General features: G+C 38.3%; 1 protein-coding gene across 1 annotated transcript in view; it reads left to right on the top strand.

Moving 5' to 3' along the window:
- LOC126413638 (catalase) overlaps positions 1 to 21,300 on the top strand; it is a 67,202-nt gene extending 45,902 nt beyond the window's left edge. The window contains exons 2-10 of the mRNA XM_050083280.1: positions 13,668 to 13,848; positions 14,170 to 14,311; positions 14,713 to 14,863; positions 15,824 to 16,003; positions 16,093 to 16,284; positions 16,667 to 16,819; positions 16,925 to 17,157; positions 17,856 to 17,988; positions 20,973 to 21,300. Of these exons, the coding sequence (XP_049939237.1) occupies positions 13,668 to 13,848; positions 14,170 to 14,311; positions 14,713 to 14,863; positions 15,824 to 16,003; positions 16,093 to 16,284; positions 16,667 to 16,819; positions 16,925 to 17,157; positions 17,856 to 17,988; positions 20,973 to 21,077 (1,470 nt within the window). The 3' untranslated portion in view covers positions 21,078 to 21,300. The remainder of the gene's footprint in view (positions 1 to 13,667; positions 13,849 to 14,169; positions 14,312 to 14,712; positions 14,864 to 15,823; positions 16,004 to 16,092; positions 16,285 to 16,666; positions 16,820 to 16,924; positions 17,158 to 17,855; positions 17,989 to 20,972) is intronic.
- Positions 21,301 to 24,260: the final 2,960 nt, after the last annotated feature.

Raw genomic sequence — 24,260 nt, 5'->3', positions numbered from 1 at the left:
TCAAAAATCTTCTTGTCTATAGTAGCACCGCGGTTTCTTTTTTTTAAGAATTCATATTTGAAGGATTTTTTGAGACAGTGAATAGTTTCGTTGCTATAGCAAAAGAAATCTTTTTACAGCCTTCAATGCTTGTTGCATAGCTCGGAAGCCCAATGATTGTTGTAATGATTTTCTTAAATAATTTTATGGCATCTGCATACACCTATAATAAGAGCATAGCTTTTCATCAAATTCTTAATACTCAAATGATTTAGTATATTTTATGAAATGCACCTGTATCAATCCCTTTGTCTTGAACAAAGTATTTGTTCCGGCAAAGTGGTCACCATGAAACTACTGGCCACTGTGCCCGATTAGACGCCATTACGTTAAATGCTGTCTGAATACGACATTATATAACCTAGGCAATTCATCAAGATGTAGTTTCGTAGGCTAAAAATGTTTTACCAGCTTTCTAGAATTAGCGGTCACTATGTACGCAAATGACTTTGTCACCTGTCTTATATCAGACGTAAAGAAAACATACAATATTTCACTGTGAAGGAGCGCGCGCAACTTCCGCCATGAAACTCGCTGACTAAGCCACAGAAAACTCTCGAATTTTTATAAGTTCCACACTTAGCTGCGGTAATCTTAGAGACTAAATCGAAGTGGCCATTATTGCCGTCCTTAGGTCCTTAACCTGTAGCAACATGCTTCTGGTCCCAGCGGGATACAGTTTAGCATGGGCGCAAAACACCTGCTCCGGACGCTGAAAAAGGGAGAAAAGTTGCCTGAACTGAGTTGCTGTGTTTGTATGGTACACGTCCACGGCAAGGTTCGATGCCTCAAAACTGAGGTGATGCACACTACTTCTAAATTTTAGGCAGCTGGTCGAGATATTACCGTGTAGGGTTTGTTTGCACGGGGTGAAATGTAAACGCCTACGTTTATTGTCTCTAAGCAGAGAAAGATACAGGAACCTACTGCACGATAAAGTACACCACAAAGTACGCCCAACAGCATCCTGCAACCGACCTAATACTTTAGATATCCCGAATTTTCGCAATAGTTTGAACAACATTCCACTAAAAGTTCTAGCCTCCTCATGAATACTGAAGATAATTCAAATTCTATCCAGATACTAATAACACTGGCTTATCTGTAATAAACAGATTAATTACAGCCTCGTTCGACGTGATTCTACAGTAAAAGGCACATGCGGTGTCTTAGTTACGCTGAATTGTGGATGACTTCGAAGGCACTGGTGTCCATCGCCTCTTTGCTTTCTTCAGTCAGTTGGAGAAACACGCTTACTGAAGCATAAAGCGACCAGATAAATGGTTCTGACATGCTTAAAAATGTACTGACGTACGAGAGTTTTTGAGATTTTTATTCTCTGTATCTACTACTTATCCCATAATTGTCTACATTCCTAAGCCTACAAGGCTGCTGAACATGCTGTAATAAAGTAAAGATGGTTTTAAATGATGCTAGCCGTGAATAGGGAGAGAATATTGCCTGATAACTACATATTTTTTGCAACTTTGTCTCGTAAATAAGCAAAGTTCAGCTAGCGACCTTGACTGAAGGGGACGAGATAACTGTATCAAACAGCGAAGACAAGTTGCTAATCTACAGCTGAGAAAGATACGGGCCCTGTAATGTACTCAAACAAGTGATAGCATTTAATGAAAATTCGTCGTTAAACTAAATGCTCCGAATTTACGTATGCGACTTGTTACTTCTCTTCGGCATAAAGATCGCTCAGATATGTTGAATAAACTGCCAACACTTGTCAAAGAGTATAATTGGGTCTCTAGTTTTCCTTAAGATTTCAAACACTTCACCTGAATTGATTACCATTGCTACCTCGCGCTTTGGACACCTTCATTTAATTTTTCAAGTTGGGCACTGTTCTTGGGAAAGTGACTGTTCATAAATTCAACTTCGCCGCCTGTCGTACTTTCGCTGTACGACGATGAAATGGGCCAGTAGTTTAAATGACTTTCGACCTGACATTTCAAGACGAAGTGCACAGATCCTGGTTATGCAATTTCGGTGTTTGCAGTAACAATAGAGAACACACTTGGGGGACTAAAGTTCCCCTCTAATATGTATTCTCCAGAATAATTTGTAAAGTGTCATTTGAGTTCGCCAGTCTTGTCAAACTGCTCACAAAAAAAAAAGAAAATACACTCCGCACGAAGACTGCATGAGAATGAATCTATGATGAGAAATATTTTCCCTATTCATAAAATGCGATGTTTTAGTAAGAGTGATAGTACAGAGAGTAGCTGGGGGAATTAAATTACTTTTTAAAATAAGGCATGCTTAAAACACACATCCAGTTCGGAAATTTGTGTATCTACATCCGTATTGTGCAAACCACTGTGAATTGCATAGCGGAGTATGCTTCCCATAGTGTCAAGAATCAGGATTTCTTCCCCCAATATAAGCGGAAGGAGAGCGAAGAAAATGCTTAAATGTCCGTGGGTGGGCTGCAATTAATCTAGCCTTGTCTGGGTGGAACCGAAGCCTTCCGTTTTATACTCGCTGCATCATGCGGGTGTGCTAACACCACTACAATTCACGCGCATGTCTGAACTTAATAGTAACACCGTATAATGGCTACGGTAAATAGAAGCAAGCGTTCGGAATTTGCAAAGGCATTTAGAACCATTAATACAGATATGCGGAAGCTTAAAGGTGCGAGAGTGAAATAAGCTGCTGCGGTATGGTTCAAGTGGCTGTGAGCACTATGGGACTTAACATCTGAGATCATCAGTCCTCGAGAACTTATAACTACTTAAACCTAACTAACCTAAGGACATCACACACATTCATGCCCGAGGCAGGATTCGAATCTGCGACCGTGGCGGTCGCGCGGTTCCAGACTGAAGCGCCTAGAACCGCTCGGCCACACAGGCCGACTGCTGCGGTATCTTCTGAAATAGTTTAAAAAGGGTCTCTCTCTCTCTCTCTCTCTCTCTCTCTCTCTCTCTCTCTCTCTCTCTCTCTCTCTCTCTCTCTCTCTCTCTCTCCCCCCTCTCCCTCTCTCTCTCCCCCCCTCTCCCCCTCACCTTCCCTTATCCTAGAGTAGTAAGACCAGGCGCTGTTTGAGAACCGGTGTATTGCAGATGGACGGAAACAGAGGACTGGAGATATTTTTGGTTCCTCTCTGAGACTGTTCCAGAAAAACCATGAATGCCTCACACTGGTATTTCCCAACCCTAGGGGTATTACCCACTGAAGAGTAAACTGAAATTTTCTGAGGGGTGGAAACTAAAAAGGTCTGATTGTGTTTGTCATGAAACTAAGTTATTTTTAAAAGATTGTTACTACTGTAATATTGATTATATAATTTGTTAATATTTACTTTTTTCTCAAATACCATTAACGACACTCTGCTATGAAGATTACTGATTCCTCACATAGTCAGCCCACTATAAACATACTGTGTACCATATTTTGATGATGGTAAAAATGAGACATATGCAGTGCTGTTTTTCTGGGAGATGCGTACCCCTAAACTTTTTCGTCAACAAAATAATTTTTTTGCGATGTTGAGAACTTGGAAGAGTGCCAAAGATTTATTTCACTGGCGTTAATTTTTTATTTCATTTTTTCGTGTTGGTAATTGCAATGCGAACGATACCAGTGCAGTTAGGAGTGGGAAAAGCGATGTCATTGACTGTTTCAAGCATTTAGAAGCTGCGGCAACCGTGCCTGACAACTGAATCGCTGGCAGCCAGTTGAACAAGCATGTAGTGCCCTCGCACGCTAATAGTGGGCGATGGTAGTGCTAAACGGATATGTGTACGCTCAAACGCCGAGCTACCGATAGATGTGTCTACGGTCCCGCTACATGATGATGATAATGACGTCATGGCTAAAAGCAGACGGGTGGTACCCCATGCTTCAGTTATAAGTAATTTTCGCTGGATTATATCCAATGTCGGAGCACCGTCAAACTTTTTAGAAAAAAGCACTGGACATATGCACAACAAACGCAAAATATCTCCTGAAAATGCCTTCTATGATTGCAGATAGTTCCAACAATAGATCATAAATTGCTTCATTACTCACTTCGAAACAGAAAATGATCTAATTGACAGCACAAAACAACACTAAGGACTAATAGTGTTCTACACAATATTGTTGTTATTAAAGAGGTCTGAGGCGAAGCGTTGAGAGCCTGGAGTCTGCCATTTTCTGCCAGTTCAGAAGTAGGGAATCCAGCAATCAAGTGATTTACAAACATTAAGTATGATGTACACATTTAATGTGGTTGATTTTAAATGGGAGCGCAGGATGCAGGTGAAGCAAGTGTCATTAGGGAGAGACGCACATTTTGTAACACGTCTCAGCTCTCGCTGTGGATAGATTTTTTTATTCTAACCCCCCCCCCCCCCGCTCCCACACACTACCAGATTACAAAGTACGGGAAGAAAATTTGGAATTCATCACATATATAACATGTTTTTTCTTCTTTTTTACTATGATAGCAATGAAAATAGACAACGAACTAAAGGGCTTTTGACCATGATTTATGCTATATACTGATTGAGCACCACTCAAATTTAAAAAAAATTGTTAGACATAAGCAATACTCATTGGATCAACTTGAGGTGTGTGTGTGTGTGTGTGTGTGTGTGTGTGTGTGTGTGTGTGTGTGTGTGTGTGTGTGTGTGTGTGTGGGGGGGGGGGGGGGGGGGGAGATACTCGATAATATCTGACTGCACTTAAGGATAACGGTAAAGAAAGGTTGGTAGCCTTACAGCAGTGTTTCTGCATTGTACAAAGACTGAATTTAATTCAGTTTTCTGGCCAGTTGTAGGAAGTACTGGGAAAGGCAAATGGTATGTTTGATCCTCATCTGTTTATACTTAAAGTTTAGAACAGTCTCGCCTGCAGTTGAATGGTTCAAATGGCTCTGAGCACTATTGGACTTAACTTCTGAGGTCATAAGTCCCCTAGAACTTAGAACTACTTAAACCTAACTAACCTAAGGACATCACACACAGCCATGCCCGAGGCAGGATTCGTAGCGGTCGCGCGGTTCCAGACTGTAGCGCCTAGAACCGCTCGGCCACTTCGGCCGGTTGCCTACAGTTAAACACAATCCTCTTTCCTGGCCATTTAGACGATACCACTTAGTTTGAACATATTTCCGTATAAACTGTTTGAGGCTATCTCAGATCCATATTTGCCACTTGTCTCGCTTAATTTGCGTATGAATTATAAAATACCAACTCCAACTACAGCAGCAGAAAGCACTGACATTGATTGATCCACCAGTGCCTGTGAGGTACGATAAGTTTTGTTAAAAACTGGGCTCTGGAAGTGCATTTCACTCCCGCACTATTCGTGAAGAGGCGTTTGCTCTGTCATTTCGAAACAGTGCACCAGCGCTTAATCAGAGGATCATGGAACGGAATGCTCACATTGGATCTAAAAATTATGAAATTGACTGATCGCTACGGAATGCGCGACGCCAAACACGAGGGACGAAAGTGCATCACGTGGAATGACGCAGTCGGAGGAAGTCCTCGGATATGGCAAAACGCCAGGCGACGTTACTTGCAGCAGTGCATTGTTTTTCGCTGTTAAATGGATGACGCTCTGTGTGTAGTTCTATTGTCGTCGCTGTAACTGCCGTTCCAGTTTCAGTTTACTATCACTCCATTCGTTAATTGGCTTCCTATCGAGTACACGGGCCATTGAATCTACTTATACGGTGTTAATTGGATTAGGCAATAAAACTTCGTGTTCTGCGTAATCCATTTTCTCAAGCTGTTCTTATTCATAATGAAAGAGCATTTCAGCGTGATGCAATGTTCGTCCACTACAGTAAAGTGGTTTAGATAGTAAGACCTGAGAATGTCTTCAGAACCTGAATGTTTGAATGGCGGTGAATGTAGGGCAAACTGCCCACTGAAGGCAGTTCGCCTTGAAAGCAGCAGTGAAAGAGTTCGGCGACCTCGCTCTCAATATGCACTAGCAATGCGGCCAATCAATCTGATATAAAGGTCGTATGTGCAAATAACTTGAAACTAAACCGATTCAGATTACTAGAAGTAAGAAAGGGAACAGTTTTCGTCCAGCGGGAAATTGACTTGCCACTGGTAGTGTGTAGTAATGTTTATCTAAATCTGCATCACCAGAAACCGCTATTTGTGACGCCCTTCTGATGATCCTCAAATCAGTATCTTGCGAAGCCACAGCAATACATAAAAATTCTTATAGACTGTCCGTGATCATAAAAGATTTGTAATGCAGAAAGATTGTCATTATTCCACTTGTCGTTCTATATTTGTGCCCAGATTAACCCTTTATTTGGCAAGTGATGAAAATAAAAACAAAAAAATTCCAGTGCTTATATTTATTTATTTATTATGCTTAAAGAAATACAATTCAGTCAGTTTTAGAAATTTTTGACAAAAATTATGAAATGTTGCTTACAAGCAACATTGACAGCAGTAGACCACATTTATACATATTATATAAAAAAGTGTTTGCCAATAACCTCAAGCAAAAGGTTTCCTGTACGTGGATAATATAATTTATAAACACATTTATGCATTCCTGCTGTGTAATAAAACTGTTTCATTTTCCCTTCTAGTTCTTGCAATGGAATTTTTGGAAACAGTTCCTCTTTGGAACGAAACACAATACTAGATTGCATTTTGAACACAAGACTGTAGAAAATCCAGATGGACGATAACGACAACGACCTTTGGGACCGTATACAGGCCAATGCTCAATATTATCAAATCGGACATCTTGTATAACAGTCGGAGCTGTTGGCTTCCTCCTCTTCTTTTGTGGTGGTGTTATGTCTATTGAGGGCCTTCCTATTTTCCTTTTCCCTGAAAACATCAAACCATTGGCAATAGCTGCCCTGAATAACTTCAGTGAGGTCTTCTTGTCAAGAGAGTCTCTTCGAAATACCAGCCAGGCATTTACAACACTCAGATCTAGCATAAATCCCAACAATCTCATGTACCAACACCTAGTTTTCATTGGTACTCTGCAGAGCTCTATCAGCATACCAGCAAGATAAACTCCTCCCATATGCTTGTTGTACTGACGTACAATACTGGGACAAGGCAAATCAATTCTTGTTTTTTTTTTTTCTTTTCATTACTGTCCCATCATTTTACTGTTGAGAGTGGTTGGACACCACAAAATGAGCTTGCAAGTGTCACGATTTTATTGTTTTGAATATCTGCCGTAAGCATATGTAATATACTAATGGCAGATGTCCCAACTATGGGCAATGTTGCTCACAGGCAACATAAGTTTTATACTATTTACGTAATTCAAAACAATATTAGAATGAAATATTTCTGCTGTAAACTCACCTCTGGGTATTTATTGAAGAAAATCTGCTAAGATTACTGCCAATTTATTGAAATCCACTCTTTCAGAACCAAAATAAGGTACCGCTGTTGCTCACACGAGGAGACCTCTGTAACACCATTGCACAAACTGCCATCTCGTGTGGAAAACCTTGAACTGTTAAAACAACTGGCATTCGCAGTGTGTAAAGGAACGTTGCCTGGAGGTACCTATGCCAGTAAAAATCACTGGGAAGTGTTTGTCCCATAAGGCCAACGTAAATTTGATGTTGCTTGAGAGCAACGCTGCCAAATAAAAGATTAACAGCATTTTATTCCACTTGGCACTATAGCATTGTTATATGAATTAGCGTATTGGGTGCCTACACCAGTGGTTCTCAAACTTGTTTGGCGACGGAACCCCATTTGAGATACTAAATATAATAAACAAAAACCTAGTTTTATTTTCATTCACTATTTATAATCATTCAATGAAAATCGTGCAAAAACAGATACATTATACACTACTGACTAATAAAACAACATCTAAAGCGACACACAGTGATATAGTGCGGACACTATATCCTTGCAGTCGGCCTTGACCGTAATCAAATAAGAAATCTGACTGTTCGGGTGAGAGGAGCGGTGCGGTGAATACGTCCCGACCCCCTCTCGAAGAACTGCCATCCTACGCCCGCGGTCTGTGCTTCCACGAAAGCAGAACTGACATAACGGTCATATTTCAAAATTAGAAAAACGAAAAACAACAAATCCACAACATAAAGCAAATTGGAATACACAAAGCATTTGGTAATGCTACAGCGCTATTGATTGCTGCAGTTGGCAGTGTTAGTTCAGGACCGACCGATACCTGCATCTTATGGAACCATAGTTCAAAACAGCTTCAAAACACCCCCCCCCCCCCACCTGAAACAGGCACTATATACTGTCCGCATTTTACAATACACAAGTAACCCTGTATTGTTTTCCATTGTAAATTGATACAACAATTGTTTCCATTTAATGGGAGGTATGAAGGTTTTTAATTATTTTTGACAAACTGTTTGTCAGGCTTGATAGCAGTGTGTTGAAGGCGCATTTCAGATTCAGCAACCAGTCTCTTACGATATTTTGATTCTGTTGCTGCATATAATTCAGTTTCGTACAAGTATGTTGTTACGAACGAGATGGCAAAAGTTACAGCCAGTGTGGCATCTCACAAATCCTGCACAAAAATATCATAAAGAGCCCTTGTTTTGAATAATGGATCCGTGCTTAAATAGGATGTATCTATAAAGGATACATAGGTTTCGTTTAACATATTTTCTGGCGTCTGCAAATTCTGTAGGAATGGATTCTGCACCGTTCTGATCTCCAGAAAAATCGGTCTCATAAAATGCGCGCATATCGTGGGGAACAGTAGACCAATTCTTCAGGTATTTAATTTGCTAATTCTGCTGTCTTACCAGCGAAAACGTTAGTGTTACCAAGCTACCCTCTTGCCAACACTAACAATCCAAAAAATCTATTTTTAAGGATGTTATTTAGTTATTAGTACACATATTGAAAACTGTTACTGTTTTCTTTGTAAAGACAGATTTAATTTATATAATTTTTTCAGATACATCTTCCAACAAAATTAGTCTGAACAACAGTCACATCGCTCAAACGGTCTTTCAATTAAAAAGAAACGTCAGTCATAAAAGCTAGTAATTCAGCTCGTAGCTCAGTTACTCATGTTAAGGTCTTAACCCGAGATAACAATCTAACCTCGGTGTGGAGCAATAGTGTTTTATGTCTGCTCCCATTATCTTCACATAGTATTGAAAACAATCGGCACTGAAGAGGGCGTCACTTAACGTAACTGATTATTTTTAACGTAACTGATTATTTTTACTGCTGGCTCAAGAAGCATCTTCTTTATCGCGAGTGCTTGTCTGTGCAGGATACAATATGTGGAACTACAGTTTACATCTTTACTTTTTATTAGTGATACCGCCCCTGCTGTATCCAGTCATAGGCTTGGCCCCAACTGTACAAATATCAATACAATAGTTCCAACGAGGTGGTTTATTTCTGTTATCGGTAAGATGGCTAGTCCTGTAACATCAGTCGACGCCTATAATTGCAAGACGAATTTGTTGTGTTGGTGTCAAACTAGTTCTTGTTTGATAGAGCCTGCGACAGCGTTAATTCGACGCGAAAAAGTTTCGTTCGAAAACGGCACTATAAGATTATGATCTGCAGATTTTTCACTGAGCATACATTGGTTTTCGTCTGCCACTCATGTTTTTATGAAATTCTCAGCGATAGTGTGCGCTTCATCCGCCTGGTCACTGCGATAGGTGACTAAAGACGAGGCGTGCTTGTTTTTTTTTTTCTTCCATTCAGTTTGCGTCGCATACTTCAGTTTTCAAGTTTATTAATAATTATTTCGAACGAATAAAATTTTTTTATTCTTGGCTTTACAAGCGGGGTGTGTAGTTCGGCTTGTACCACGGAACTATTCGGAGGTAGCTTGCCACATATTAATATGCAGAGATGTCAGCCGTTAGGGTCAAGAAATCAGAGACAGTAGGATTCTTAATATTTTCTTTTTTCACCTTTAATGTGTAGTTACACCGCCTACTCGAGTACGGCGTGGGTTTATACAAAAATGGTTCAAATGGCTCTGAGCACTATGGGTCTCAACTTCTGAGGTCATTAGTCCCCCAGAACTTAGAACTAGTTAAACCTAACTAACCTAAGAACATCACCAACATCCATACCCGAGGCAGGATTCGAACCTGCGACCGTAGCGGTCTTGCGGTTCCAGACTGCAGCGCCTTTAACCGCACGGCCACTTCGGCCGGCTGGGTTTATACAGCCCCGGCCAGTGAAGCAGAGACAGCGAAGCGACAAAATCCTTTGGGGCAGTTAGAGGTGTTTGTGGATGAGGGAGAGATACAAGAAAAAGCGTATTGGAATGTTTGTGCCGTGTGCAGATGGGACAAAGATATATGTATATAAAGCGTCATCACGGCTGCTGCGTGCCTGGTCCGTCGCTTCCATCAGCGACCGCGCCGGGTCTACATAGTTTGCGCGAATAGTACAGAGTCGTCACATACCTACTCTTCAAAGCTAAATTCATTTGCATGTAGTTTTTGATCGTAGCATTATTGTAGATTCATTATACAGCTTGCTGTCTCATTTTCGCTCTGAAATAGGAAATAACTTTTATAAAACCAATATTGCTGTGATAAATTAATTTTTTTTTTTCAGCGTGTGATGAGACTTGATAAGCTTTGCTCTTTACATCTACTCACATTATCCGCAAGTCACCGTACGGTGCTGGATGGAGGGTAATTCATACTACTAGTAATCATTTCCATTACTGTTCCACTCGAAAATAACGAGGGAAAACGACTGTCTAAAAGCCTCCGTACGAGCCCTAATTCTCGCGTCTTATCTTTGTGGCCCTTACGAGAAATGTACATTGGCTGTGGTAGAATCTTTCTGCTGTCAGACTCAAATGCTAGTGCTCAAAATTTCAGCAATAGTGCCTCACGAAAAGAGCATGGTCTTCCCTCCATTTGATATTTAGCATTATCAGTTGAAACTTCTTGTGTCTTGTTTACCTTTTTAGTCGCCCATTTCTTTTGGAAGTGCTGCCACGCAGCTGACTTTGTCTGTTAAATTCTGGATGTGATGTTGACACCTGTATATACTTAAAGTTCTGCTGCATTTATGAGGGTGTGCTGAAGAGTAATGCCCCAGAGTTTATGGGAAAACTCTTAAAGCTTTTTAAATAAAACTAACATTATTAACGTTCTACGTCTTTATTCTTAACGTCTACAAATTTATTTCTCAGTATAGTCACCCTGATGACAAACATGTCTCTCCCAATGAGAGAGACCAGTTTGTTGAAACTATCACTGCACTAGTAGAATGTTCGATTTTGTTGATGGAGCCACAATCTCCCCTCTGCTTGCACCACTTCATGACTATCAAATTGAAGTCCTCAAAACTATTCTTTGTTTTGGAAATCGATGAAAATGGGATGGGGGTGAAGTTGGGACTATATGGAGGATGATAGGTGACCTCCTGTGTTCATTGCTAGGTATCCCTTTATTTAGATATGTATGTATAACTTAAGTTACAAAAATATAAGAGCAAGGGGCATTATGTAACTCTTATCATTTTTCCTACAAGCTGGTTTGCAGTTCCCATTTGCTCTGTGAATGGGTATTTTCAGGACAGCTTCCAGTTGCCAGGAAGTAGTCATAACAGCAGTGGTAGTCACTGTCTACTAAATGAGAGTTCATTAAAGAAGTTGCTCACACTACTTATTTCAAATTAAACATAATGTGATGTGATTTACTCGTGAAAAGTTAGGAAAAAAAAGAAGCTTCTGTCTAGCCCACCTGTGTAGTGTTCAATGTATAAGAAAAATAATTAGTATCAGGTGTTGCCATACAAACGTATTTAACATTGATTTAGTGTCTGATCATTTGTAATATCACTCAGGCTTGTCTGTATTTTAATAGAGTAGTTCCTTTCTAGGTTATAGAAATTTAAATATGAGCAAAACACGGGAAATAAGTGACCATTTAATATGAAGAACTTTAATATAATTTTGGAGGGAGGAGGGGAAATGGGAGAGTCCTCTCATAGAGGACCCTGAGCATAATAGTGTGTACTTTAGGCAGCTCTTATCGTAGAAGCAGTGAAGATTTTTATCTTCATAATTATGTCCAGGTGTTATGAGAATAAAATTTTGACTTGGCTTTCAAAGAAATACTCAGGACCATATATTGGTTTGACCGAAGTGTATATTCAGAGTTGATTTAGTTATTCACAAGTTCCATGGATCATAATTATGATTTCTTGCCGTGATGTGACATACTTCGGTTTAAGATTCTTCTTGTTCAATGTTAAACGCTGACATTGGTTTGCAGCAGTAGACTATTCCACTCTTCTGTGTACCTCCTCCTGCATACATAAAGTATGTAGCACATCCTACGTAACTCGTCAGCTGCTGCGCATATTACACCTTTGCTTATCGCTAGGGATTCCCTCCCTCAGCCGCTTCTTCTGGCATTGTTCCAATGTTATTGTTTCTTAATATTTGTCTGAGAGAAATCTGGTTTCTTGTATTCTTCTCAGCATGTCTTCACTGGCAACAATCTCTTCAGCTAAACTTATGTAGCAGCAAATTTAAAGACTTTTAGCTGTCTTCTCTCTTGCTGCATATTGTAAAGTGTCACACTTGTGTTAAGGACACTCCAAACAAATGCTATATGAACCCTTACTTATTTCTATATTGTCGTTGCTGATGAGAAAGTTCTTTCTCAAGTGAAACACAATTTTGGCCCCCTGTATTCTGCTCACCCTTTCTTTCTGGTTTCTCCCTCCCAAATGGGTAAATTCCTCTACCAATTCTAAATCCTCTCTTATAACTGTCATTCTTAGAGTTTCATATTTTTGTTCAGTACTGCATACCATCACTTTAGTCTTTCTTGTGCCATACTGATTACAGAAAACTTCATTCATTGCACCAAGAATCTTATCTGGATCTTTTGTCTCCATAACCACAGCAATAGCATCTGCATATTGCAGCATGTCTGTCTTTTGTCCAGTAATGTTGACCCCAGCCTCACTTGCTGCAAACTAAGTATATAGACTTTCTGGATGTAAGCACTGAATATGAGAGCAGAGTCAACACCTTTGTCTTGTGACATTTCTAATTTTTGCTTCTCATTCCTTATTAAAATTCCTAATCACAGCCATTTTATTATTACAGAAGCTGTTTCTTTTTTAGACCTGCTTTCTTCAGTATTCTGAAGATATGTCGAGTAACATTATCAAATGGCTTATTGAGCTCTAAAAAGGCAACACTTTTTTTTTTATTTTATTTTATAATAAGTAGTATCTGTGCCAGAATTCTTCTTGTTACAAATCCTTTCCAGAGGCCAAATTGAACTTTGCTGAGCTTAGCCTCCTCCCCCCCACCTTCTTTTCGACTCTCCTCAGAATTACCCTCTTGAAAATTTCTGATTATATGATAAGAGGCTTGAAGTTTGATACTGCCAACATTTTGTAGCTGCTGCCTTTTTCAGAATGGGAATCACGATACATTTCTGGAAGTTGGCATATCCTCTGTTGTATAAGAAGACAATTACAGTACACTGTCAGAGAGAAAATTATGGCAATATGCTGACCATTTATGTAATTTCTTAATCAGTATAAACACCTGTGACTAGAATATTCTGTTCCATCTGTGGATTTATCCTTATACATCATCTCTGATCGCTTAAGAGATTGTATTGTTAGTCATAACTATTTTTCTTCTTCTCATATCCACAGTCAGAAGAAGACCAGGGGAAAATCACAACAGGCAGTGGTAATCCTGTTGACAGCCATACAGCCAGCTTAACAGCAGGTCCAAGAGGACCTATTCTGCTGCAAGACTTTACGCTTATTGATGAACTTGCCCACTTCGATCGTGAACGCATCCCAGAAAGAGTTGTACATGCCAAGGGTGCAGGTAAACATTTATGCAATGATAATGTGAAATTTTGTTGTAAATAGTTGAGACAAAGAAAGATTGGGAGATGTGAAGAAAGATTGGGAGATGTGGAACACATATACATGCAGTAGTAATTTTAATGTATGCTTAAATTTATATTAAATGGTTAAACTGAAGAAACATACATTTAATGGAAGCAGCATAGTTAGTCTCCTTTGATGATTAGGTAGTATGTGCTTGTCTTTTTATTTTTTATAATTGTATTTAAGAAATTATTTTGAAATGCCCATAATAAACACTGCTAATGATGTATTCCTTTTCTTTTTTCCCTATGTTTAGGTGCTTTTGGGTACTTTGAAGTTACACATGATATTTCAGCTTACTGTAAGGCAAAAATATTTTCTGAAATTGGAAAGAGGACACCATTAGCTGTAAGGTTCTCCACTGTGGGAGGTGAGAGTGGGTCAGCTGATACTGTAAGGTGAGATTTTGTTTTGGTAACTGATCACTAAAATACTAAAATAGATGAGACAGGCAATACTGCCTTTTATAATGAACTATCAAATTTTTATTAATTCCTATATTGTGATGAAGTGGTGTTGTTCAAAATACTGTTTAATATCTTTCGGATTTACATTTTAACTCCTGAGGATAATGAAGTGATTTAATAACTTCAAAATGTTATATTTGTACTTTTGCTTGTGGAGGATAAAATTCTTATTCTTTTTTGCTGATTTAATTTTGTGTCAATGACTCTTCATTGATTTCATCCTGATTGATCACATATTTATTTCATTAGAGTGAGTCTAACTTAATTCATAGAAAATATGCATTTTAGTAATTACACCAATATAAATATTGAAATATTATTATTATCTGCAGGGATCCCCGTGGATTTGCAGTCAAGTTTTACACTGAAGAAGGTATTTGGGATTTGGTGGGCAACAACACCCCCATCTTCTTCATAAGAGAACCAATATTTTTCCCGGTCTTTATACACACTCAGAAGAGGAATCCAGAAACTCATCTGAAGGTTATTATTAAAAGAATATCATTTTAATTTTTAGAGCTCTGTTATGGATACCCTAAAGTTACACTTGGTATATAAAAATAATAGGGTGTATTTACTTGATGAAACTTTACGATGATTTTGTTTCTTAAAAACTACAAAGAGAATGTTTGATACCCTCATTCAAGCTTATAACCAAGTTGTTATTCAGTTGTTCACCTCATAAAATTCTTATTAGCTTTTTATGAAGTGTCCTTTAAGAGCATAGATTTTTGTTCAATACAGGAAGAAAGTAAATAAAAAAATTCCTCATGTGTAAATGTTAAATTCCTACATAACATACCAAACTTTAATTTAAGTGGACAGCCTTTTAAAATTATCATAATATGCAGAATATTTTAATGTAATTGTATTACACCCTCGCAAATATTCTCTTACATGGCACCGGACAGTTTCTTTTTCAAGTTACTTGTACTTGAAATGCAGGATTACAGCATTTGCTAGAATTATATTTCTGAACTAGTTCTCTCCTAGTGTCCCTTAACTGTACTGTATCACTGTCTTCAGCTGTGTGTATTTGCACTTCTAGTAAATTCTCAAATATTTAATTTAATTATATTTTGTTCATTTCTCATTTCAAGAATCACTTTTCTGTATTTAGCAAATCTATAAGCATTTATCAAATATTTTGGTATATTTTGTATACAAACTACACAAATAGATGTAGATGACACCCTATTTGTATTACCAAGTATACTATATATAAAACTGGTTGAGTAGTATTTCATATAAATTCTTTAATTTCACAAAATGGAAAACTGACTTTGTTTCTAACTCTTCCAGGCAGTGTAGAGACTCTAGATATGAAACAGGGTTTGATTACTGTTCTTGAAGGTTTCGTTTCTCTCCTGTCTTCAAATTCATCCAAATAACATTCAGTTGCTATGTTTAAGTGTTTGTTGATGTAAATAATTTCTCTTACAGGATGTTGACATGTTTTGGGACTTCATAACACTTAGACCAGAGAGCACCCATCAGGTCATGTTCCTCTTCTCTGACAGAGGAATCCCAGATGGATATCGCCACATGAATGGCTATGGTTCACACACGTTCAAGTTGGTCAATGCCAAGAATGAAGCTGTTTATTGCAAATTCCATTATAAGGTAATACCTGATCTTTAAATTTCAGAGTAGTACGGAAATTATATTATCTAGTTTGATAATCATATGCAACAATGTTTTTCCCTTTTCAGACGGATCAAAAAATAAAAAATCTTCCAGCAAAACAGGCTGGTGATCTATCTGGAAGTGACCCTGATTATTCAATCAGGGATCTCTACAATGCTATTGCAACAGGAAACTATCCGTCGTGGACTATGTACATACAAGTCATGACGTTTAAGCAGGCTGAGAACTGGAAATTCAATCCGTTTGATCTCACTAAGGTAAGGGACCTTTTTAGCAGACAAAGAACATAAATCACAGTTGCTTTATTGTTTCACTTATTTTTAGATTTGGTTTTGTTACTCTGATTAGTTGGTTTGCCTTACTTCAAACCAAAGTTTAATGGTGTAATTTCAGGTGATCAGGCAAGTTGTTGATTCAAAAACTCTTAATGGTACAAGTACCTTATATCCATTCTATCCTTCATCATTATTACTATATATGTGATTTTCTCATTGATACTTTGTATTCACTTTTATGAGATTATTCTCAAGTTGACAAGAAAAACTGTTTGACGTATCTTTTCATTAGTTTCTAAATTATACAGTGTTAATACCAGTACAAACTTCGCAGTACATGAAATAATATTAGAGTTTTATTTAGGTTTGGCCACACGACGAGTTTCCACTCATCCCAGTGGGCAAAATTGTGCTGAATCGCAACCCCAAAAATTATTTTGCAGAGGTGGAACAGATAGCTTTTAGTCCTGCCCATATGGTTCCAGGAATTGAGCCTAGCCCTGACAAAATGCTGCAGGTAATATATTGCTCGAGTTGACTGTCAGTCAAGTATTCTTTTTTGCACTTTCACATAAAATACAGTAGGTGTGTTTTACCACTAATCTGGTCTTCATATTTTCAGGGAAGACTGTTTTCTTATTCTGACACTCACAGACACCGTTTGGGACCTAACTATTTGCAACTGCCTGTGAACTGTCCTTATCGCTCAAAGATTGCAAACTACCAACGTGATGGGCCACAAGCTCTTTACAATCAAGATGGTGCTCCAAACTACTTTCCAAACAGTTTTGGGGGACCCATTGAAGTTCCAAGTGTTGGTCTTTCGAAGTTTACAACAGTTGGAGATGTCCAAAGGTAAAACTTACTTGTGCAGAATTTTTGATAAGAATACGTACTGATAAAAATTTGAATATATGCGAGCAAATTGCAACTGTTACTAGAGAAAAAACAATACGTCCTCTCAACAGTTTCTTTGTGATTGAGTGGTTACATGAGTCAGATTGCACGTACTCGAGTATATTTAGACTTGTGTAGGTCTCTGATATCTAAATGGATTTTCCTCCCTTTAAATAGAACATGATGATATGCTTATTTCAATGGCATTGTTAGCATAAAACATGGTTTAGCGTAAAACTTTATTTCCATTAATTTATTACAACATCCACAGCAAAATACTGCAATAGGTAAAAAGGAAATAGAAGCCAGTCAGTGACCACCAGCAATGCATAACATTAGATCAACTCATTTGTCAAAAAATGTATACTCAAATGATTTCCGAAATACATAGACAAATATTAAGCTCAGTGGTTGACATTCTAAATGTCTTTAATGAAAGCCAGGAGGGGTTACCATCACTTATGATGCTTTTTCCACACTCAGCACGAGTTCATTTTTTAGACACAGCCTGGTGAATCACTGAATTACACTTTCAAGGGAGCTGTAACTGCAAATCTCTCTAAATGAAGAACAAAGTTTTGTGATGAGATGTTTCTGCTAATAATTTGTATTTGTACATAAGATTTTTCACTCTATAAAAATATAAAAAATTGCAGGTACAACACAGATGATGATGACAATGTATCTCAACCAGCTGTCTTCTGGAAGAAGACATTAAATGAACAAGAACGCCAGCGTCTTGTTGACAACATAGTGGACCACTTGAGACATGCTGTAGGATTCATTCAGGTACAACTAATTCATCACAAATTGAACAACCTTGTGTCCTCATAAGTAGCACATTAAATACTAATAAATATTTTTAAAAAGGCTTTCTGGTTTGGAGTTTAATTCAGTTAAAACTTTTAAGCTGAGAGAGCATTTTTTGAAGTTCAACGTTATTCATTAGTGTTTTGTCCTAATCATTTGATGCAGTTAATGATTTACCTTTGATAAATCCCTGTGGAGAGAGAGGAAACTTCATTGAAAGGTTTATACTTAAACCATAGCCTCTTACCCTCAAAGTTTTAACTGAAATATTTATCTTGTTTTTGTATAGAACCTTAACATTAGTCTAAAATGTATTTCAGGAACTTAAAATAATTCAGGAAAATTTTTTGATCAGTTTCTTAGTTATAGCTATAGTTATTTATAAAGACCAACCAATCGGTAATGTAACCTATGCTGTTATTGTTACACTGTACAGAATATATTTTGTGAAGGTTTTCATGATGTCTGTGATGTGTTGGATGGCTGAGAACTGGGGCTTTCACTGATGTAAAGTCCAGATGTCTCCCATGTACTAACTGAAGTTTTGCTCTTTGTTTCACTTTGATCAAATTTGGTATCTCACAAGATGTGTCAAATTGTTGATTCTTGTTGATACAATCATCCAGAAGTTTCTCCTAGTCAATGTCCTTCTCCAAATGGTATGCATATAGTGAAGATTATTTTGTACTTTAATTATCCATTTTGTGTTTGCCAAGTACTTCTCAACAAAGTCTTTCTGAACTACCTGTCCCCTCCAGAAAAAAAGGAGAGCAGTTAGTTCAATGGTAAAAGGTTAAATCTCTAGTGAAACTGCCAATTTCAGACACTTGAAATTGGTTAAATGAATGACTGAAATTGGTTATAGAAATTTTTTTTCATAGTTTCAAAGATAAAACGTACAACAATAAAAGGCATTTGGATTAGCACAAAGACATAGTGGGATAGATAGTATTAGGAAGCTCCAAAGTTAAATGGTGGATAACTGTCAAACTAGTGGAGAAGCGGTATTTAACACCAGTGGTCTAATCAGAAAGAATTTGATAGCAATTGTGCTGCTTCACATAAAAAATTAAAACTGTGATCATAGTAGTGTTGCTGACAAAGTAGTTTTGGTTACTACAATTAAGACTAATGAGGCATTTGTTACACAAGGATGGGTCACTGGATTAACATGACCAAACTAACTAAACAGGAAATTATGACATGATGAGAATGTTGCGTAGTTTGAGCGATGAAAACAAACTGATATGTTGGGAAGAATGAAAAAGAAATGCTTTTGTGTAACTTCGTGAAGCTAACAGTAAGTTGTAAACAAAGTAACGTAAATGTGAATTGTTAGGATAAAGGTTATTATTTTTTAATATACATTAGGGGATCTCACTCATTGTGTTTTTCTTCATTGTCTTGACTTTGGTTTCCTTACTTCGTCCTTGAAATATTGAATCTAAAGATTAAGTAAGGTAGGCATTTTAAGCCTCAAAAGTTAAGTAACAGTTTTTAAATACAGATGAAGAAATTACACTAAGGTGAAACTCAGCAAGATTATGCAATTTGCAATACGATGTCAGGGTGGAAGTATCCAAAATAAACAAACCCTAACTCGCAAAGTAATTATTATATAATTTATGGCTTAAATGGTGCAAAATGATATTCCACCTTTTGCTCCATATAGCCTGGAGCGTGTTTGGTGTAACTGTTGCCGTAGCATCCCATATTTTGTTTTCAGGTGTTGACAGCTATCAATCTTAACCTGGTAGATGGTTTTTCTTTACCACATAAACCCTTAAGAAAAAATTCAATGGGATCATGTCTGGATGTGTAAAAGGTTATGTAGTTGGCCCACCTCCTGCAGAGTACCTCCCGGGTAATTTGCTATTCAGAAATTCCCTATCAATAAGGTGGAAACATGGAGTTCTGTCCCACCGAAAGATAGTTCCGTGTTGTAGTTGTGGAAGGGCATGCTGTTCAGACAATCCGGGTATGAAATTCATTGCTGTCAGTCAGTCAGTCAGTCAGTCAGTCAGTCAGTCAGTCAGTCAGTCAGTAGTAGTAGTAGTAGTAGTAGTAGTAGTAGTAGTAGTAGTAGTAGTCTGATAACTGTGTTAAACATTTAGCTAGCCTAAACGTTGACTTTCATGGTGTCCCTCACCAGTTCGTACATCACATGTCGCTTTTTACTGCCCCATATTCTACAGTTGTAAACAACTCCAGCAGTTGTGTGACTCACATATCCTTTGTAGCATTTCTAATGTTTAGTCCATACACACAACTCTGCCAGTAGATTTTATTGTATGAATTATTTTAATCTTGTACGTTTTTAGACAAAGAGTTTCGTCCAATGCATCATGCACTGTTGAACATGGAATCTATAACTGCAAACTAGCAGCACATACAGATTCATGTGGGCTACATTGAATCGCTTCTGTAATGCAATCGAAGTTTCCTTCAGAGGAAATGGTTTTTCGGGAGATTTTACACATAACATGCTACCTGTGGTTCTAAGTTGATCGATCCAGAATCAAATGCTTTTCATCTTGAACACCTTTCAATTGTACACCCAGTATATGACATTTACAAAGTGATGACAGTGAATGTAGTAAAGACTCTAAAAATGAAGTTCGAATTTGAACAACAGTTTTTTTTGTATTGTTTTAAGAGTAAGCCAGTTGGGGTCAATGTCTTGAAGACTTAAATATCACTTTATGGCACACTTATTTAGAGGATTTTGCTAAGAAAATCAAAACCCCGCAAGTATATGTCATAACACATGGTTTGTTTCATGATGAAACTGCTGTTTCTGAATACACAAAATATATTTTCTTGTTTCCTGCTTTCATTTGGCATACTGAGTAGAACAAATTTGAATGTAATCTAGTGAGGATAAACTAATGGCAAAATAAATTCTGTAACATTTCACAGTGCTTATGCCAGACTCCATTAATATGCATTTCTTATCTTTGCAGGAGAGAGCAGTCAAAAATTTTGCAAAAGTTGATGCTGAATTTGGGAAAAGACTTCTGGAGGGTCTTCGCAAACACGGCCAAGGCAATTTCCAGGCCAATCTGTAAATAAACATAATTTACAGTGTTAAAAGATTTGGTGTGCAGTGGCTTCAGAGTATTAATACTTTGTTCAGGGGACCACAGACTGCAACTACTGGCCATTTTAGATGTAATCATTTTTCTTTATTTAGCAAAGAATATCTAAAATTGTAATTTGAATAGAGTTGTGGTTAAAAAAATTTCCACATGTAATTTGTACTTTTACACAATAAATAGGCAGTATACATTACTCCGAATGTTTTCATACATCCAAACCTACAATCTTCTTTCATAATACAAAGATCTCTTATTTGAATAAAAACAATATTAACTAAGATCAGTCGCTAAATTCAGATTGTTAAACTGTGCAGTTTCATACTTAATTTAGAAAGAACAACAACTCTTTCCTGAGGTGGAACAATACAGGTTATTTGTTCTGACAGTCTACAGCCAAACTTGACAAATTTGACACACCATTCGGATAACTTTTCAATAAAATAGGACTACTCACTAAGGTAAGGATGATGACTTTGTGTGCAGCCACTCCCACTTTTGTATTCCTGCTTTCACAATACCATGTTTACAGCTTTCCATCTGATTAACATAGTTGTTTTACTAAAACTGACACCGATAACATTACCAAGTGAGGTGGCACGGCACCCAGCACACTTGACTTTCATTCAGGATGACAGCAATTCAAAATGCTGCCTGGCCATCCAGATATAGGTTTTCCATGGTTTCTCGAAATCACTTCAGGCAAATAACAAGATGGTTATTCTGAAATTCTAATTTATGCTCAACCTCTAATGACCTCATCCACAGTTACTCTAATCTTCCTTTTCCCTAATAACATTGCTCATAAATTAGTGATAAAAAGCAGGTTTTGTAAAACATGTATGCTCACTTGACATTTGTTGATTAGCAACCTTAGCACCAACAGGTTGTTCAACTAAATGTCCATGATTCTTGTAACAGGTTCCTATTATGCCACACGTGAGGCTAGAACAGTGTTATCTGTGAACAACTGTCATTGTCATTTATATAAGACTGTGATGGGCAGTAATCTTCCTCCCTGTATTTTGATAAAATATGGTCTTAGCAGTAGCAAATCTGTCCATTTAAGGGATTAGCCCATCTTGTATCCACAATTATAGTGTAGGTTTGTTTTCGAAAATTCATAGAACCTTTGGTACTGATTAGGATTAAAATGGGTGGAAGACATTTTTGGATTTAGAGAGAACTTTTGACTGGACTACTCTCTTTGAAATTTTGAAAGTAGCAAGGAAAAAAGTTCAGGGAGTGAAATGTTATTTACAAGTTATACAGAAACCGTAAGTTAAAAGTCATGTGACATAGAGAAGCAGCACAAGGAATGAGATGTGGTTGTAGCTTATACCCAATGTTACTGTCTCTAAACTGAGCTATTGTTACAAGAAACCATGGAAAAATTTGGAACAGAATTGAAGTTCAGGGAGAAGAAATTAAAAAAAACACACACACACACACACACACACACACACACACACACACACACACACACACACACACACACATTGAGGCTTGCCACAACATTGTAATTATTATGGACACAGCAAAGGACTTTGAAGACCAGATGATCCAAATGGCTAGTGTCTTGGAAAGAAATAACATGAACATCAACAAAAGTAAAACAGTAGTAATGAAATGTATTTGAATTAAATCGGATGATACAGAGGGAGTTAAATTACCAAACAGAACACCAAAAGAAGTAGAAGAGTTTAGCTAATTTAATGCAGACTGAAAAAGAAGGGATGTTTTAACATGTATTTTACTGAATAATTTCAGCTGCCACCAGAACTTGGGCAATGAGATCTTTTCTGACTGTAAAGGAGTCCCATAAAAAACACTTCCTAAAGCATAAAAAAAAGGCACGAGGGATTAAATCTAGTGACTGGTAGCCAAGGAGGTGGTCCATCTCAAACTACTCACCTTTCCCCATGTGTTTGGTTGAGAAATTAGTAGACACTATGCGCAAAATGCGTGAGACTACATGCTGATGGATTGATGGTGGAAAATATTCCAATAGCTCCAGCAGTATCTCCAGCAGGGCTCACCCGGTTAGCCGTGCAGTCTAACACACTGCTTTCCAGGCAAGAAGACATGCCGGTCCCCGGCATGAATCCGCCTGGCGGATTGGTGTTAAGGTCCGGTGTTCCGGCCAGTCTGTGGATGGTTTTTAAGGCGGTTTTCTATCTGCCTCAGCGAATTTGGGCTGGTTTCTCTTATTACGTCTCCTTTACACTGTCAGCAATTGCTGAGCAAACACTTTCTCCATGTCACGTACACCTTAATTACTCTACCATGCAAACATTGGGGTTACACTCGTCTGGTGTGAGACGTTCCTGGGGGGGCCACTGGGGGCTGAACCACACAATAACCCTGGGTTCGGTGTGGGGTGGCAGTGGGGTGAGTGGGCTGCTGTAGCCTGTTGTGGGTTGTGTACCACTGTGGGCTGCAATGGGGACGAAGCCCCTCTGTCATTTCTAGGTCCCCAGTTCACTACAGTTCTCTTCTACAGGACAAAGGATGTCCTCCACGAAGCTGAGAGAGCAGCTCATCGACGGAGCATCACAACTGAACCTCCTAGTTGCTGCTGTAGTTGTAATTTAATAAAAATGGTATTTTTTGGATTGAGGTGGTCTAGGAAACATTATTGGTGCATTCTGCTGTGTTGTCCAAACAAGAAACAGCCAGGGCAAAAGCACCACAGGTGCAAGCTGGTGCCAGTGCCATAGACTCGCCACTTGAAAGAGTTCCACCAGTGCCACAGGCGGTGCTGAGGATGAAGATATCGACTTTGCCTTGCCAGCCGAGTATAATCCGTCAATGACTGGATGGCAATGGACAGAAGCCTACTCAGAAGATAGAAGAGCAGCTCTCACTTACTTGGTTACAGAACATCATGCAGGGCAGACTTAAAACAGGGAACGCCATTTAGTGAACTCTTAGACGTGAACAGACAGATGTTGCTAAATTACATTTGCTATGTTCTGTGAAGTTTGCCTATGACTACTAACACGTAGAGTGAGTGAGTGAGTGAGTGAGTGAGTGAGTGAGTGAGTGAGTGAGTGAGTGAGTGAGTGAGTGAGTGAGTGAGTGAGTGAGTGAGTGAGTGAGTGAGTGAGTGAGTGAGTGAGTGAGTGAGTGAGTGAGTGAGTGAGTGAGTGAGTG

The sequence above is a fragment of the Schistocerca serialis genome, chromosome 1 (assembly GCF_023864345.2).
Source record: "Schistocerca serialis cubense isolate TAMUIC-IGC-003099 chromosome 1, iqSchSeri2.2, whole genome shotgun sequence".
Lineage (NCBI taxonomy): Eukaryota > Metazoa > Arthropoda > Insecta > Orthoptera > Acrididae > Schistocerca > Schistocerca serialis.
This window is presented reverse-complemented; position numbering and strand designations above follow the sequence as displayed.